We start from the raw sequence: 18,367 nt of genomic DNA, 5'->3' as shown, positions 1-18,367 counted from the left end.
ATTCAGCTAGGACTAGGGGTGAGTGGTTAGTTAATGGACATGGAACAGAATTAGCCTTTACATTAGGCTGTATGAAAAGCATTCAGAACATGTGGCTATCTTCATCATAGTGTGAAGTTCACCTATCTCTAGCTCACATTTTTCATTTACACTTTTTTCAGGCTCACAGAAAAAGAAAATGAAACTCTTCAGCACTACCAAACTATTTGCAACCTTAAGTACATTATTCTCAAAACCAGATGTTTTCAAAATATCACTCTTCTATCCAATCTTTCTCCTTTGAAGTATGGCAATGTGGAATGACTTAATCTCACACTTACTCCGTATAAATGTTGGGCATCTTGCAGGATTATATTGAAAGTTATTTTCTGTTTAGCCTGAGCTGTATCTGACTAATCTGCTTCTCTTTCCTCTTACCAGTAAAGGCCATCATGGTGCCTCTCATGTTGACTAAAAACAGTGATGACCTCCAATGGGTCATCCTTCTCCAGCCCCCAAAGCACTTCCCAAGGCTTCTCTGTGCTGCTGAGTACAGCACCTTTCCTCCAATTCCCATCTTAGCTGAGTCATCTTCCAGCTTCCCAGATGGAAAGGGGCCAGGCGGGCTGCAGGCCAGAAGTCAGGATTTAAAGCAGGAAGTCATGGGAGCACTGCAGCCTGCTGCAAGTGTGCCTAGAGAAGAGCTGCCACCTTTGTGGCACATGGCCTTCAGAGGGAGAGACTGCAACCCTGACCCTCTCATAGCAGGACTCTAGACTAGTGCCATCCAGTGGAAATATAACACAAGTTATGTACACAATTTTAAATTCCTCAGTAACTGTATTTTAAAAAGTAAAAAGAAACAGAGAAATCCATTTTAATTATATATTTTATTTAACCCAACATAGCCAACATATTGTCATTTTAGCATGTATTCCATATAAAAAATTATTAATGAAATAATTTGCTTTCTATTTTGTGTGCTAAGTCTTCAAAATCCACATGTATTTTATACTTACAGCATGCCAATTTGGATACTAAGTTATCATCATAAATACTTTATCTTTGTTTAGATTTATAGATAGTTGAAAAAGTTAATTGATGTACTGAAGTTGTTCCACACATACTTAAAATGTTTCTAATAACTGAATTGGTTATCCAATTTTAACTTTAAATTTAAATTCATTACAATTAAATAAAATATAAAATTCAGTTCATCGCTTGCTCTAGCCACATTTCAAGGGCTGAGTAGTCTCATAGGCCTAGTCAGCATTGTATTGGATGTCATAGCTTTAGATTTTTAAATATCTTCAAGCAAAGAAGATCATATAAATTATTTGAGAAATGAAGAAGCTCAGACACAGAGGAATTAAGGGATCATCCTAGGGTCTCACAGAATGAGGCTTTGAAGCCAGTCTTCCTAACTCTTGGTCTGTTGCTCTTTCTTTGTAACTGTCAGTGAGATAGTTATTATAATTAAGCTATAATTGCCATGCCTACCTTTAAGCTCCATGCATCAGAACTCTAAGCCTTTAGGACTATCAGCATAGACACTCAAAAAATGTCTGTCATCACTGTTGCTTTGGTCAACGTGCAGTGAGTCCACCTGGGTGTCTAACTGGTATTGTATTGTCCTTGTCTCCCTCACCTCTTCACCCCCTGTCATCATCGGGCATCTGATTGCAGCAATACTTCATCCTGCTGATCCTGACAGACGGTGTCATCACAGACATGGCCGACACCCGGGAGGCCATTGTTCATGCCTCCCACCTTCCCATGTCAGTCATCATCGTGGGAGTAGGGAATGCTGACTTCAGTGACATGCAGATGCTGGATGGTGACGATGGGATTCTGAGGTCACCGAAGGGAGAGCCTGTTCTTCGAGACATCGTCCAGTTCGTGCCCTTCAGGAACTTCAAACACGTATGCATATACACACTGGGGCACTTCCCATGGAAGAGCAGAACCAAAGCATGCTCACCTCCCACATTTGTCCACCAGTGTTTATAGTGGTCCACCATTCTTGAAGCAACACCAGCTATGCTCTACATACCCTTGCTGTGGGAGACGACCTGGTTTAGCTATCCCTTCCTGGGCCACGTCACCTCCCACAACAAGGATATGTAGAGCATGACTCTTTGGAGAAAAAAATTATAAATTGAGTTATAGATCAGGAGTCATGCTAACTATTGTAGGCAAAATTTCACTGATTCTTGCCCTATAATTCATATAATTTAGGATCTCTAGTGCATCTAGGACTGCCTACAGTTGGGCAGCTTGTTCCCTGCCCAAAGGTGCCTGCCCAAAGTACCAAGGAGAAACTGAAATGCAGCCTATGTTTTGCTTGTCAAGGCATGTGCCCTGGCAGAAGTGTATTTCCAAAATGATAGAAACCTAAATCCCCTATAAAAATATAGTAAGCAGCATCAAAGATTTACTTAACTCCTTCAAAACAAGATGATAAAATTAGTTCAAAACAGTATATAAGGCTGGGCTCAGTGGCTCACCCCTGTAATCCCAGCACTTTGGGAGGCCAAGGTGGGTAGATCGCCTGAACTCAAGAGTTCGAGACCAGCCTGGCCAACATGGTAAAACTCTGTCTCTACTAAAAATACAAAAATTAGCTGGGCATGCTGGCGGGCGCCTGTAATCCCAGCTACTCGGGAGGCTGAGGCAGGAGAATCACTTGAACCTGGGAGGTGAAAGTTGCTGTGAGCCGAGATGGCGTTATTGCACTCCTGTCTGGGTGATGAGAGTGAGACTTGGTCTCTAAATAAATAAATAAATAAATAAATAAATAAATAAATAAAATAAGACAGTTAAAGTCAGTGGGGAAAAAAGTGCTGAATAAGTTTGCTAAGGTAGATTGAAAACTGATTAATGGCCAAGAGGGTTAAAAAAAAAAAAAAAAAAAAGTAATCTTTGAATTACCTTCTCTATGGGACAGAAATCACTTGCATGCTATCAGTTTTCTACAAATTAATACCTAACTTTATAGTCTTGGGCTCTTACCAATAAGAAATAGTAAGTCAGTCAAGCAGCATTGCATTCCCCAAGGGTCTTGAGGGAAAACCATTAGACAATGCTCTAGTATGACATTGAAAAATTGCTCAGTAACAATTTTTCCACATTCCCAGGTTTTGATATATTGTGTCCATGGAGGAAGGAGCATTTTTTAAATTTCCACAAATCCCTGCACCTATTGAGCTATAATCACCCAGAAGGACATCTTGAATTCATAAAAGCTCCCTTGGGGCTAATGGTAGTCCTGAAGACCCCTCTAGAGTATCCTAGTTGTATCTTGGCATCTGTGGGGGTAACTTGGGCATTCCTGGATAGCCTTCATGTTTTTTTGTTTTGTGCTTCTTGCGAAAGCCACCCAAGAGCAGAGCATATGCCCAGCTGCTGCTTTCTACTGAGGCCTTGCTCTCTGCACTGCTGCAGATGCCAACTATACCACTCCCCAGGGCCGGTGACTAAACTTGAGCTGCCCTGGCAACAGAGAATCTTCAGAATCTTCAGTACCCTGAAGCTTATCTGCGGTCTCCTTGGAAAATAAGAGCGTCCTCTCCTTTCCATGCTACAGAGTCCCCTCTGTCACCTGAGCCATTAATGCAGTGAGATGTGTCAAAGATCCCTGCTGGAAAGCATCTTCATTAACTTCCATGGCAGTCCCTCCCTTCATAGGGCTCAAATCAGTTATTTGGGTCAGGCAGGATGCCATCCCCTCCACTTCAAGCTTATTTGGTAAAGCCTTTCTCCTCCAGTCAAAAACTCATTCAAACAAATCCCTGACATTCTTCATAGTGAGTTTATCAGATATATCCAGACACATCTGACTCCCAATTTGGGTTCATACTGGAATCTCACCTACACTGTGTAAGGAAATTACAGATGAGAGGTGGAAAGCTAAATGGATCATCAAAACAATGATCCACCCATCCTCCCACCCCCATGCATACTTGACTGTAATCCTGGTACCAGTCCTAGTGTGAGAGCCTTTAGCATATGCTCTTCAGAAATTGCTGTTTGTTCTGCCACCTTCTTTGGACAGGCTTTAAAATGAGAATTCAGATAAATCACCAGCTTAGCTGCCTCAGCTGAACCCTACATTTCATGAGCTGCCCAGACTTCATAGGGAAGTAACTGCACATCCCAAGGCTCCTTGGATGATGAGGTACTGTTCATAACTGTACAGCCACACAATTACTACTCTACTTTTAAGGAGGGCTGCAGTGTAATTAAAATCACTGAAGGAGCAGAAAATCAATCCCTGGCTACAGAGTTGAGTACAGAGAGAGTTTCCCAGTAACAGCAGCAGCAATCTTCCCACAAGCTCCCAGGGCTATGCATGTGGATGAGGGGTAATTGTGTTATTATATCCCATCCTCAAGTTTCCCTAGGAAGAGATTTTCAAATAAAGGTACTCATTAATGAAAGAGATGCACTAAGCCCTCAAGTTGTCTGCCTATGGACAGCAAGGAGTAGAGTTAAAAAGAAGTAGTATTCTTTACAGAGGGATGAGGTAGAGCAGGCCAAATTTGTTGCAATTATGTTCATTAATGAAGCTAGTTTCTCCCAAGGTGTCTAAGATGGAGGAAAGGGTGTTTTTCCTGATTTTAATGCTGTATTCTTTTCAGCCAGACAAAATAGGTAGCCACATCACTGAATACCAGTGATAGCTTTGCATAGTGAAGCAGGATCAAAGAGTTCACTGTCTAGGAGATTCATTAACTTCCCCAAATCACCCTTTCTCCCCTCTGCATCCCCCACCTTCTCACCTCCCCCCACCCAACACACTTGTGTGCTAACACAATGTCACTGAGCTATGAAAGGTTCTAACCTCTACCCTCAGGCCTCCTCCTCTTCCCCAAAACACTTACAGAATGCTTGTTCTGTGCAAGGCACATGCTAGTCACTAGGACCACAATGAAATGATACAACCATGGATCCAGACCTCAAGACATTTACTGGAGAATTGCATGACTGGGAGAAAGGTACCAGCAGAAAAATCACATGCTAAGCAACCTGTGGGTGGTTGAGAAGAATTAAAATGTTGCTACAGGACCTCAAAGCAGACAGGAGTAGCCATGGGAAAAGGCTTACAGCTTAAGTTAAGTATTTGAGGAAAGACAGCCTTGGAGAGCAGGGAATTTCAGCGACATTGGCAACAAGAGGAATGCTAGGGGCAGAGCAAGGAAGTAGGGTGCTACTCATAGTCTCTGTGCTACACAAAGTCTCTGGCTGCTCTGTGAATGACCAAGGAAGAACACCAGGAGCATACTCACCCATCTTATCTTCATGGATTTCAAATTAGATTTTGAAAGCCATTTCATTACCCAAACTAATCTACTTTGAATTCAATAAGCCATAAATAAAAGGGAAGGTAGCAGCTTAAATCATTTTATGTAAGCCGTTAGCCCATGAATTGCCTGTCTTTTTCTGCTCTGCATGATAACTCAGAGCTTTAGAGTTTACAGGGCACAAGTTATGTTATGGTCTTTTTTCCTGCTCGTATAACAGAATATCACAGACTGGATAATTTATAAAGAACTGAAGTTTATTTGGCTCATGGTTTTGGAGTCTGGGAAGTCCAAGAGCATAGCACCAGCAACTCCAAGGGTCATCTCATGGCAGAGCTACGGAAGGCACAAGCAAACATGTAAGACAGAGAGAAGGAAAGCACAAGGGGCAGACTCTCTTTTATAACAACCCACTCTCATGATAACTAACCTGCTCCCATGATACTGACCTCTTATGAGGCCCCACTTCCCAACCCTGTTGCATTGACAATTAAGTTTCCAGCACATTAATTTAGGAGACACACTCAAATTATCATACGCTTTAAGCTATGTGACTCTGGGCAAGTTATTTAACCTCTCCATGCCACAGACTTTCATCTATAAAATGAGGTAAATGATACATGCATTGCAAAGATAAGGTGTTGTCTATATAAAGCTTAAGACAGTGCCTGGTCCATGTAGGTGGTTAATAAATAAAGCTTTTATTACAGTTATTACCAGTTTCATTCATATTCTTGACCCATTCCCACCCAATACATGTCCCCAAAGCCTTATTTGCTTGCCAGCACAGATATGCAAGAGGATGGGGGAATCCTTTGGGAACAATGCTGTCCAATATGGTAGCCACTAACCACATGTAGCTATTTACATTTAAATTCATTAAAAGAAAATAAAATTTCAAACTCAGTTCCTCAGTCAGACTTGCCTTATTTCAAGGACTCAATAGTTGCATGAGACTAAGAACTCCCATATTGGACAGCACAGATATAGAATATTACCATCATCAGAGGAAGAGCTACTTGACAGACTGGTTTAGGAATATTTTTTGCTGCAAGCAACAGTAAATCCATCTTACAAGGATTACATAAATGGTTCTTGACCAAGGGTAACATTATGCCCCAGGAAACATTTTGGAATATCTGACATTTTTGATGGTAACAAATACAGGGCTTCTGTTCATATCTAGTGAGTAGAGGCTAAGGATGCTGCTAAACTTCCTACAATGCACCAGACAGTCCCCCACACAAAGAATTATTCAGCCCCAAATGTCAATAGTGTCAAGATTGAGAAACCCTGGGTTATACAAATAGAACATATTTTTTCTCGTATAGCTAGAAGTGAGGGGCTCATTGCTGCTGGATCAGTGATTCAATAGTGTCAGAGCCAGCACTTTGTGATTCCCTTTGCTCTTCCTACATAATGATAAAATGGTTGCTACAGCTCCAGTAATCACATTCTATTTCAAGATAGAAAGGAAGAGGAAAGGGACATAGGGCCAACTGTGTCTAGAGCATGTTGGCTGAAGTCCCAAACTAAGTCCTGGACTATTACAATGGCAAAGGGATTAAACCAAAATGTTCATCAGAAATGTACAAGTCTTCAAGGCCGGGCGCGGTGGCTCACGCCTGTAATCTCAGGACTTTGAGAGGCTGAGGCAGGTGGATCACCTGAGGTCAGGAGTTCGAGACCAGCCTGGCCAGTATGGTGACACCCCATGTCTACTAAAAATATAAAATTAGCTGGGCGTGGTGGCAGGCGCCTGTAATCTCAACTACTCTGGAGGCTGAAACAGGAGAATTGCTTGAACCCGGGAGGCAGAGGTTACAGTGAGCCGAGATCGCGCCACTGCACTCCAGCCTGGGTGACAGAGTGAAACGCCATCTCAAAAAAAAAAAAAAAAATGTACAAGTCTTCCAGAACACTAGCACTATGACCTCCACACACTTTTACAGAGTTCCAAAATGCTACTCCTGCCAATATTTAATATTTAATACTTTTACTACTCCTGTACTTAAAAAAAATACATACACCTTTAAAAATAGGACATTTTGGTAATTTTTAACTATCTGACAATTTTTTTTTGCATGTGTAGCCCTGAGTCCAGAATCTGTAAAATTCTTGTATTGTTAAAGATTTTTCACAAAGAAAAAGTCTTTTAACTTTTAACCAGGAGAGAAAAGCTTTCCAAAAAACCTCCCCTAGGAAATTTTCACTTCTATCTCAAAGGACGGAATTGGGTCATATTGTCATCCCTAGATGTAAAGGAAGCCGGACAATCAAGGATTTGACTTTCTAACCTTCGAATGAGAAACAGTCAGGGAGAAAAGGGTATAAATGACTTTTGTATCTGCCCCACTATACACATGGACCATGGTATAACACACAACCCTGAGCGGTTATTTATAAAATAAAGGGACATCTGTAGATCACAAATGTCCATCATGCTATGATATCTTCAAAATGTGAAAGATCACTTTAGAAAAACTCTTTACAGTGTTTTCAGATTGCTTAAAAGATACATGTCTCTTATTTTGAGACTCTCTGAGATAGAGTGAATTCTTTTCTTTTCTCTTTTGCCTCTAAGAACAGCGGGGCTTAGTAAAGTTAAATGGCCAAGTGGCAAGCCACATAGAAAAGAAAGAACTGAAAACCAGGTCACATGGTATTCAGTCCAGCCCTCTTTCTTTTGGAATCTCAAACACTTGTTAAGTCTGCCTCAAGTTTTTAATCTCTTCAATAATAGCTAATAATGAGGCTCAGGCCATTGAAGTTGCTTGTCCAGGGGTTGTACAGTTAGTACTAAATGCCAGAGCCAGGAGTAAAGCCCAGGTCTGCATGAATGACTCCAGAGTCCATGTATGATATCAGCCTCAACCTTTCTCTGCTGCAGAATCATCACCATAAATCACATGGTCCTTCTGTGCCCCTGCCCCCAAATCATGCAGTAGATCCATAAGGCTGATAGAATAAAGGCTAAATGAATTAGTGTGGCATTCCAGACTCTCCATCACCTGGTCTCAAGCCAATTTTCCAACCAAATGCCCAATCAATCCTACATCTACCCCTAAACCCCCTCATCCCCCACCTGCCATGCACACTTCCTTCAGCTCCATCAGGTGACTCACTGTCCCTAGGATGGTCAAATGCCATTCCCCTACCCCGTCGCTATGTATTAAAATATGCTCAACTTAAAAGCCGCCTCCTCTTAGAAGAAAAGTTGGTCTCTATGTTTTTTATGCCCTGGCCTCACTGTTTGTGATTCTCTAGAGAAGTGCTTCTCAAATTTCAATATGCATATGAATCACTAGTAGCTCTGAGTTGGGTCTGAGAGTCTACATTGCTAATAAGCTCCCATGTGACGTGACACTGCTGCTCTATAGCATGTATCATATTCTACCTCATAGTGGGGTTAATATTGGCCATGCCTAGCTCCCCTCATGTGATTACAGCCTTCCTGAGACAAGAACTGTAGACCCTTAAACCCTAGTGTGGCACCTGGAACATAAATCAGTGTCTAAAATTGAGTGAAAATTAGAAATAAAACTGCAGAACAATTCATTCTCCCATCCAACTTTTACTCATCTTCAGATGTAAATAGTTTTATAGTTTGAGACAGGCATAAAAATATATAACAATGAAATTAAAGGCCCATTTTCCAACAATCTGACAACTCTTGCTTGAAGTAGACCCTTGACAAATCATGTATGAATGAAAGTGAATAAAACTTAGCTGCCCAGAGCAGGACTCAAATCTTTTAGGTTGAGTCTGGTTCCTTTGACCAGAAGCCAATGTCATGATGATTTTTTCTTCCCTGCAGGCATCTCCAGCTGCCCTGGCAAAGAGCGTGTTGGCTGAAGTCCCAAACCAAGTTGTGGACTATTACAATGGCAAAGGAATTAAACCAAAATGTTCATCAGAAATGTACGAATCTTCCAGAACACTAGCACCATGAACTCCCCACACAGTTTTACAGAGTTCTGAAATACTACTCCTGCTAATATTTCATATTTAATACTTCTACTACTCCTGTACTTTAAAAAAAACAACACATACACATTTAAAAATAGCACGTTTTGGTGATTTTTAACTATTTGACAATTTTTTTTGCATGTGTAGCCCTGAGGCCTGGATCTGTTAAACCCTTGTATCGTTAACTTTTTACAAAGAAATACAGATAATAATAACTTACTATTTACATTACAGCATGTCGCCTTGAAATAAAATGGTATCTGTATCCGTTTTTTATACAGGTTTGTTGAAATTTTGCTAAATTTCTTATCTTTACACTCTAAAGCATTTTGAAACATTTATTGAACGTTGATAGCCAAAATATACTTGGTTTTATCTGCTATAGGATGAGAGACTTTTTAAAATGGCAGATGCATGGACTGTATTTTGCATGTTTAAAATAAAAAGAGAAAAACCCACACGGTTTTTGCAGTTGTTATCTCTAATTCCTCCCTGCTGAGAATGGTTCTCTACTACAGAAGAGGTTTATTCACTTCTTCTTTTTGAGGTGGGTCTTTTTGAGGTAGGTCTGGGTCATCTAGCCCAGCACCTCTCATACTTTTTACTGTGTACACAAATCACCTGCAAGTCTTATTAAAATTCAGATTGTGATACATAGGTCTGTGTGGGACCCAAGATTCTGCATCTTTAACAAGGTTCCAAGTGATGCTAATGCAGTCCCTGGACTATACCAAGAGGAGTGAGACTCTAGACTTAAGGATGTCATGATGGAGACCATCAAATACAGGGCAGCTTCTAGTCTGCTTGAGAATGGCACCTCTTCCTGACAGTAGCATAAAAGTCCTGCCTGTCTCAGGGGCAACAGTAGAAAGTAATGAGACCGAGGCCAGAAGCTGCACACCTCAAATCAGTCTCGCTGCTTTATACTCACACCTCTTCCTTAGACAAGACTAGAAAGTGCTCCTCCTGGCCAGTCCCTGCCCTCTTAAAAGTGGCATCACACACCACTGCATGGATGGTGTCAATCCCTAGAAGTGACCTCAAAGAGTCTTCACTGGAACCACAACAACAGAAACTTACGCATGGCACATGGCCATGCAGCACAGCTCCCAATATCTGGTCCACTAAGTTGACTCTTGAGCTTAGCGTGGGAAATTCTTGCCTCCTTTCTATCACTTCTGAGAGCAAACTCTATAAGCAGAAATGCCTGGAATGATTGTTTGGGGAGGAGGTGTTTTGTTTCAATATAAGCTGGCCAGTCTGGAACCAAAAGGATGAATGTTTAACTTGTATAATCTTCTTGCAGAGAAACAGGCAAGTGTTTTTGCAAGCATAAAAGGCACAAAGTGGAGTTTATTTTTGGTCAGAGAGATGAAGAAGTAAATCACAAGGCAAAATTTGTTGTTTGTTTGAAGGCGAGAGCAGTATTAACAAGCAAATAAAATGCCTTGTATGATTTCCAGAGTTACAATTATAGATCCTAATCTTGCAAATACATGTCAACCAAATGCACAACATTTTGGGAAGGATGGTAAAATTGTATGACGGAAAAACTCGTAACTATTTAAGCTATATTGTTTTATTAATAAATTGGGTACTTACAGAATTCTTCTAAAAGTTGTGGTCTTGTTTCTCTTTTCAAGGCAATTTCCTAACAGTAATTTATTTCATGTACGCAATGTGGCCTCAGATTAGAAGTAGCTCTTTCATAGTACAATGGAAACATGGATCACTGCTTCTAATAAACAAGGAATTAAAATATTTAGATACAATATTATGGAAATATCTGGTGATTATTTCTAACCCCAAACCAAGACATGAACTTTCATGTCTATGTACCTGGAACATAGTAAACACTCAACAGACATTTAATAAATACAGAGATGATTAATAACATAAGTAAATGAATGAATAGACTTGTTAATATTCCTTATGATCAATCTTTAATCCACTGTAGATTTAACAGGTAGATTAAGTGTTTGTGTCTATCAATTAAATGATGCACCCTGTCATTCACAAAGATCTGTTGGAATCTCTACACTTATGTCAGGATTCCTGTAGTCTGTGTGATGGGGCGGAGAGAATAGAGTGCAGTTGTCCTGGCAGAACCTTAAGGCAGTTTACTTTCCTTTTCACAGTCAGACTCAAGTTCATCTCAAAAGAACAATAAAAATAATATCTATGAATTATTGAAGAGTGTCTTAGTTCAAGTTGCTATAACAAAATACCACAAACTAGGTAGCTTAAACAACAGAAATTTACTTCTCGCAGTTCTGAAGTCTGGAAAGTCGAAGATCAAAGTACAAGTCAATTTGGCTCCTGGTGAGGGCTCACTTCTGGCTTGCAAACAGCCATCTTCTTACTATGTCCTATCATGATAGAGAGAGAGAGTTAGCTTTCTGGTCTCTTCTTATAAGGGCACTAATCTCGTCACAAGGATCCCACCCTCATGACCTCATCTAAGTCTAATTCTCTCCAAAAGTCCCCACCTCTTCATACCATCACATTGAGGGGTAGGGCTTCATATATGAATTTTGGAGAGACAGTAATATTCAGTTCATAACAAAAGGCTACTGTGTGCCAGGCACTGTTCTAAGTGCTTGTAATGTACTATCTCATTTAATCCTCCCAACATCCTTGTGAGATTGGTAGTATTAATAGCCTTACTTTGCAGATGAGGAAACTGAGACACAGAGAGATTAAGTAGCTTGCCAGGATTGCACAGCTATGAAAGTTCAGAGCCAGGATTTAAATATGGATATTCTGGCTCCTAAACCCAAACTCACTGTGTAATCCCCATTTCGGCTATCCTTCTTGCGCTATACTCATTCACTTGCCATATCAAGCAGCAGATTATTAGGAAATTTGAGAGAAATTAGCCTTAAAATATTCTTTGCTCCCAAATTCAGAAAGATCCATCTCATCTGATGATCTCAGATTGTTGTTTTGGGCACTTGGTGTCTTGTTATGTACAACATCGGCCCTGAAAGCAATAGAAAATTCTCAAGCCACAGCCAGTTCTCCACAACTTCTTGCCATCGAGGAGACCATTTAGGTTGGACATCACAAATACAGATGCTTCCAAGAGCTGTGCAAGCCATAAGAATAACTAAGAAAACCAGGTTTTAACAGAGGGACATAAAGAGTAACGTAAGAAGAATGGAGGGAAATTGGAACGTGTGTGTCCAGAAGAAGGCAGCTGCTACCCAGGTCCAGGGGCCATGCAAGAATGTGGACCCAATGCAGCCAGGCCATCCAGTTTTTCAAGAAAACTGAAAAACCTGGTATTTCATGTAAAACCTACTGATCTATAAATATTAAAAGCTCATTTAAAATTCAGTAACTGTTTTAAAAGATGACAAGAGCAAGCTGGGCACGGTGGTTCACGCCTGTAATCCCAGCACTTTGGGAGGCCGAGGCAGGCAGATCACCTGAGGTCAGGAGTTCAAGACCAGCCTGGCCAACATGGTGAAACCCCATCTCTACTAAAATACAAAAGTTAGCCAGGTGTGGTGGTGTATGCCTGTAATACCAGCTCCCCAAGGGGCTGAGGCAGGAGAATCGCTGAAATCTGAGGTGGAGGTTGCAGTGAACCGAGACCGCGCTACTGCACTCCAGCTTGGGTGACAGGGCAAGACTCGCTCTAAAACAAACAAACAAAAAAACTGCAAGAACCAATCTGTGCAAGTCCAATGAAAACTACCTCTGGGCTTATGTTGGCTCTGTGTGAAAATTTGGAACCACTGAGTTATATCTGTGTATGGCCTGCTCTCCACTGGGTCTCAATAGATAATATATACACTTTAAAATTCTTGAAGACCCTCAAGAGGCTTTATTTCTATGGCTTATATTTATTAATATTTGCCATATTAGGAATTGAAACTGGAAATGGAATTTATTTATTAATTTATTTAAATAGCAATAATAGACCCATTACATGATAACATAAATAAAATACTTTCATAACAAACTGTATTTTCAACACCAAAAAACAGTCAGTGAGAAGTGCAGCATTGTTTTATAATTTTTCAAATCTTTAGTGTCTTGTTTAATAAAAGATTGCCAGACTCTTATATCTGCTTCTATATTCAACGTGTTATGAAATGATGTTTTGGTTGAAGTACAATGTTGAAAACCTGACCTTACGTGGACATGTCATTGGAAAGGGGAGAGCTATTTTTAGCTTTTTCAGATAATTGTCCTTCTTTTTACCACATCCAAACTCAACAAGTGGTAGTCTTTTAAATTTTAAAGGTTAGTTGCAACACAGAATATGAAATCATATCAATAAAATTGCCCTAGTATTTTCAATGGTTCTTTTACCCATGCACGATTTTGTAGCATCATGCACTTGTCATTCAGAAAATATTGATCCACTCAGCTATTTAGATGTTTCAAATGCTTGCACAGTTTATTTTATAATATCAAAAAACCCTGCATTTTCTATTGCTGTGCAATATTACTGCTGATTTCACCAGACAGTCTTTAAGTACGGAGAATTTGTCAAATTATGGTGACAGGTTCAGGCTTTCCAAAACTCTAATCTTTGTTAGGAAGCTCAAATGTTATAATTGCCAACAAACACTGTCAGCTGTTTTTCTTGAAGTGACAGGCTCACTTCAATCATTTTTAAGAAAATATCTCCCAAGTCTGAATAGCTCTGCCTTATCTGTCAGTCATTTGACAAGTAAAAATGATGTTCTGTGGGGAAAAAAACAGCTAGATCAGCTCCAAACACAATGGCATGTATGCTTTTCCTTTTGTAGCAACCATTTTAGGTTAAATGCAGCAAAAGCACATTCTGGTGCTTTGCAATTTGTCTCCCAGCATTTGAAAAAGACATGAACTCACAGGTCAAGATTTCATAAAGATAACAATTTTCCTGCTGCATCAGGAACGGTGTTAAGTGAAACTGTATGTTTTTTCTGCAAGTGTGTGATGGTGAAAAATACAGGGACCACTAGTACGGTGTGGTGCCACTTTCTTGATGTGAGCTAAAGCCCCAACAGTTTTACCCGCCATCGCTTTTGCACCATTGATGCCAATGTCAATATAGTGAAAAATGTGAGCAACATTTTAACGTTTTTACGAAAATAATTTTTACCACAGATACCCCCTGAAAGGGTCTCAGGGACCTCCCTCTGAGAACTCCTTTTTATAGCCTACTTGACAAAGTTGTATTTGTTTGCTATTTCTGCATAACACATCTACAAACTTAGGGTGTAAAACAACACACATTGATTATCGCACTGTTTCTATAGGTCAGAAATCCAAGAACACTCAGGTGCATCCTCTGCTTAAAGTCTCATAAGGCTGAAATCAAGATGTCAGTAGGGCTGTGTTCCTTACTAGATGCTCTGGAAAGAATCTGCTTCCAAGCTCACTCAGGTTGTTGGTTGCAGTTGTAGAACTGAAGTCCCCATTTTCTTGCTGGCTATCAGCTGGGCAAGAAAGCAGAGGGGAGGGCAGTGTCAGGGATCAGGGGGTGGGGGCAGACACAATCTTTACTCTGAAGGGTTTCTCACATTCCCTCTCACGCTCTCCATATGGCCCCCTCCAGCACTGGTGTGTCTTTCTCGAACATTAAATCTAACTTCTTTTTCTGCCGTATTTCACTGACTCCAGCCAAAGAAGTTTTCTGCTTTTAAGGGATTATGATTAGATTGGCCCATCCAGACAATCCAAGATCCTAAGGTCTATAACCGTAATTACATCAAGTCATAAACCCATAAACAGAACATGTTTATGGGTTCCAGGGACTAGGGCTTGGACTTATTTGGGGGGCCATTCTGCCTACCACAAAATAAATGCAAAATATTACTAGATGATTCTTAGAGTAAATGTGGGTTGTTCAAGAATTGTGAAAAGGCTTCCCATGGTAATAGAAGAAAAACATAGACCAAGTCAAGGAGTGGTGTTAAAAATACCTGCTGATTCTAGACTTTGCCCAGGAGAGCTTATTCTAAATCTGCTTGAATACCTCCCTTTTTTTTAGTCTACCCGGCACTTAATAAGCACCAACCTTGCACTAGGCTTGGGGGTGAGAACTAGGGGAATGGGAGTTAAAGTGAGAGAAGCAGAGATAAAAATATTTGGTCCCTGCTCCTGGAGGAGCTCACAGCCTAGAGCTGCCCTCTGACTCTAAGACTTTGGGATCCCATTAGACATATTATATACCCCTTAACACTTAAGACATTTACTGCTTGAGGACTTTCTCATGAAGATGTTCTCAAACATTGAAAGTAGAGTAGTGGTGTAGGAAGAGAGGTAAGGACACAGGTGAGAAGAACAATCAAGCCAGTCAATCATTTTTATCATCATCCCCTGCCTTGCCCTCCACATGAAATAGACAATCAAATCCCTCCTTAAAAAATTCTACCTTTAATTCTGTCTCGACTCAGTGCCTTCCTCTTGAACATGGTATGTGAAAATACCTGGTGTTTTCAAGTCAAAGCAATATGAATTCAAATCCAATCTCTGCTATTTAAGAGTGGGATGGTATCTCTGAGCCTCAACTTTCCCATCTGTAGAATAAGGAGAATGATTCCTACTTTGACAAATTGCTACAATTTCAGATAATGTATGCAAGCACCTTTTTTTTTTTTTTTTTTTTTTTTTTTTTTTTTTTTTTTTTTGAGACGGAGTCTCACGCTGTTGCCCAGGCTGGAGTGCAGTGGCGCGATCTCGGCTCACTGCAAGCTCCGCCTCCTGGGTTCACGCCATTCTCCTGCCTCAGCCTCCTGAGTAGCTAGGACTACAGGCGCCCGCCACCGCGCCCGGCTAATTTTTTGTATTTTTAGTAGAGACGGGGTTTCACTGTGGTCTCTATCTCCTGACCTTGTGATCCGCCCGCCTCGGCCTCCCAAAGTGCTGGGATTACAGGCTTGAGCCACCGTGCCCGGCCAAGCACCTTAAAACAATATCTGGAGGTTGTATTCCCTGAAAAGCAAACTCTAAGATCAAGATTAGAATGCAGATAGACTATTAAGGGAGTATTACCAGGATCATGAACTGCGGAAGGAAAGAAAAGGAAGTGGCACTCTGATCCCATAAGAAGCTTTGAAGGGGGCAGCCATTTGACGTGATCCCAAGTTGGGGAAAAGGGGCCTGGCCTTTATACCCCATCACAGATAAGCCAGCAGATGCCTCAAAAGAAGGGTTAGTTTTGGTCAAAGCATCTCTTCTCAACTAAGGAAATTTCAGAAAAGTTGAGCCTCTGGGTCTCAGCAACTGGAAGAATAAATTCTCAAGCCTGAATAGGGAGATCTGGGTTGCAAAGCACAACATCTATTACACCTCACATTTGCCACAGTACTCAGTATATTGTGATATTTGCTATTATTATTTGTCATCATTTTTACACTTCTTTGTATAGCCACTGCTCCTGACTTATTCTAACCCTATCCCCTCTTGTCTAGGAAGTAAAATATTTTCCTAACTGGTTTCTGTAATCCGTGTTACCTTCATCCAATCTGCTCTCCATACTGCTGCCACAGTGGTAGTTATGAAATAAATCTGAGCATCTCATTGCCCTGCCTAAAATACTTCAGTGGCTCCCCACAAACTTCAGAATGAAATCCTAACTTTTGAATATGACCTTGAACATAATATGCATCTGATTTCCATCATGATCCTTGCACACTTTCTCTGCCCACTTCTAGCCACCCCACCCCACCCTACACTGCTAACAAACTCTTCACATTGGTTTGTTGAAACTTCCCCCATCCCACCCCTTCACCCAGTTAATGTCTACTTATGTTGGGAGACTCAGCTCACATGTCAACTCCTCTCAGAAGCCCTCCTAGCCCTGGCATGGTGGCTCATGCCTGTAATCCCAGCACCTTGGGAGGCCAAGGTGGGCAGATCACCTCAGGTCAGGAGTTCGAGACCAACCTGGCCAACATGTTGAAACCCCATTTCTACTAAAAATACAAAAATTAGCTGGGCATTGTAGTGCGCACCTGCGATCCTAGCTACTCAGGAGGCTGAGGTGGGAGAATCCCTTGAACCTGGGATGCAGAGGTTGCAGTGAGCCAAGATCGCGCCACTGTACTCCAGGCTGGGTGACAGAGTGAGACTCCGTCTCAGAAAAAAAAAAAAAAAAGACAAAAGAAAAAAAGCCCTCCTAGACCTCCCTCCCCTACCCTTGATTTGACCAAATATTTATCTTGTAGGTTCCCTTTTTACCTGTGCATACCTCTTTCAGAACCTTTCTCCCCACCTAGTACCTTAGTTTCTCCCAGAGAGCAGAGCCCTGTCTTACCTTTAAACTGAGACCCTATTTAGTGCCCAGTACATGATTGGAGCATGCAGAAATAAATCTGTAAGAGAAGTTGTCCTTCTGGTGGGAGGGGAACCACTTACAATAGACTCTCAGTGCAGTCTTTTAAGAAATATAGCTGGCCCAGCACTTTGGGATGCCAAGGTGGGCAGATCATGAGGTCAAGAGATCGAGACCACACTGGCAACATGGTGAAATCCCGTCTCTACTAAAAATACAAAAATTAGCTGGACGTGGTGGTGGGCACCTGTAGTCCCAGCTACTTGGGAGGCTGGGGCAGGAGAATCACTTGAACCTGGGAGGCAGAGATTGCAGTGAGCCGAGATCACGCCACTGCACTCCAGCCTGGCAACAGAGTGAGACTCAGTCTCAAAAAAAAAAAAAAAAAAAAAAAAGAAAAGAAAAAAAAGCAATATAGCTGGCAAGCACAAATCAAATTCTGGTATTACACCAAAATTCTCAGTTTAGCACCAAGATTTTCAAGCAAACATTATTAAATACAACAAAATTGTAATACAAGAGAATATGACCAGTTTCCCAAGGTTTATGTAATGCAATTGTGTAATTCAGATGGCCCCCAAGTTACTCCAGCCTTCCAACAAAACACCCCGACAGGAATGTTATCACCCTATTGGGATATTTTGCTGGAGCTAGATAGAGGTGGTGGCTCACAACATTTTGAGATTACTAAATATCACTAAATTTTCCACTTTAAAATGACTAATTTTATGTTATATAGGTTATGTTATGTGAATTTCACATCAACTAAAATAACACACAATAAAATGTTCTAATATCTCAGTTTATTAGATTAGCATGCCACCCAGTCACTCAC

General features: G+C 40.9%; 1 protein-coding gene and 1 long non-coding RNA gene across 8 annotated transcripts in view; one reads left to right on the top strand and one right to left on the bottom strand.

Moving 5' to 3' along the window:
• LOC105490381 (copine 4) overlaps nt 1-10,859 on the top strand; it is a 505,490-nt gene extending 494,631 nt beyond the window's left edge. For all 4 annotated transcript variants that reach the window (XM_071090915.1, XM_011755904.3, XM_071090916.1 and 1 more), the window contains exons 15-16: nt 1,666-1,902; nt 9,100-10,859. In XM_071090915.1, coding sequence (XP_070947016.1) covers nt 1,666-1,902; nt 9,100-9,234 — 372 coding nt within the window. In that variant the 3' untranslated portion in view covers nt 9,235-10,859. The remainder of the gene's footprint in view (nt 1-1,665; nt 1,903-9,099) is intronic.
• LOC105490379 (uncharacterized) overlaps nt 7,261-18,367 on the bottom strand; it is a 32,775-nt gene continuing 21,668 nt past the window's right edge. For 3 of the 4 annotated variants that reach the window (XR_011619685.1, XR_003020015.2, XR_011619687.1), the window contains exons 3-7: nt 15,631-15,775; nt 14,601-14,692; nt 11,514-11,620; nt 10,854-10,989; nt 7,261-9,158 (exon numbers count right to left, since the gene is read on the bottom strand). This is a non-coding gene — a long non-coding RNA (uncharacterized lncRNA). The remainder of the gene's footprint in view (nt 9,159-10,853; nt 10,990-11,513; nt 11,621-14,600; nt 14,693-15,630; nt 15,776-18,367) is intronic. The other variant, XR_011619686.1, reaches the window with a different exon arrangement.

The sequence above is a fragment of the Macaca nemestrina genome, chromosome 2 (assembly GCF_043159975.1).
Source record: "Macaca nemestrina isolate mMacNem1 chromosome 2, mMacNem.hap1, whole genome shotgun sequence".
NCBI lineage: Eukaryota > Metazoa > Chordata > Mammalia > Primates > Cercopithecidae > Macaca > Macaca nemestrina.
Note: the sequence above shows the minus strand (reverse complement) of the source record. Positions and strands in the feature narration are given on the sequence as shown.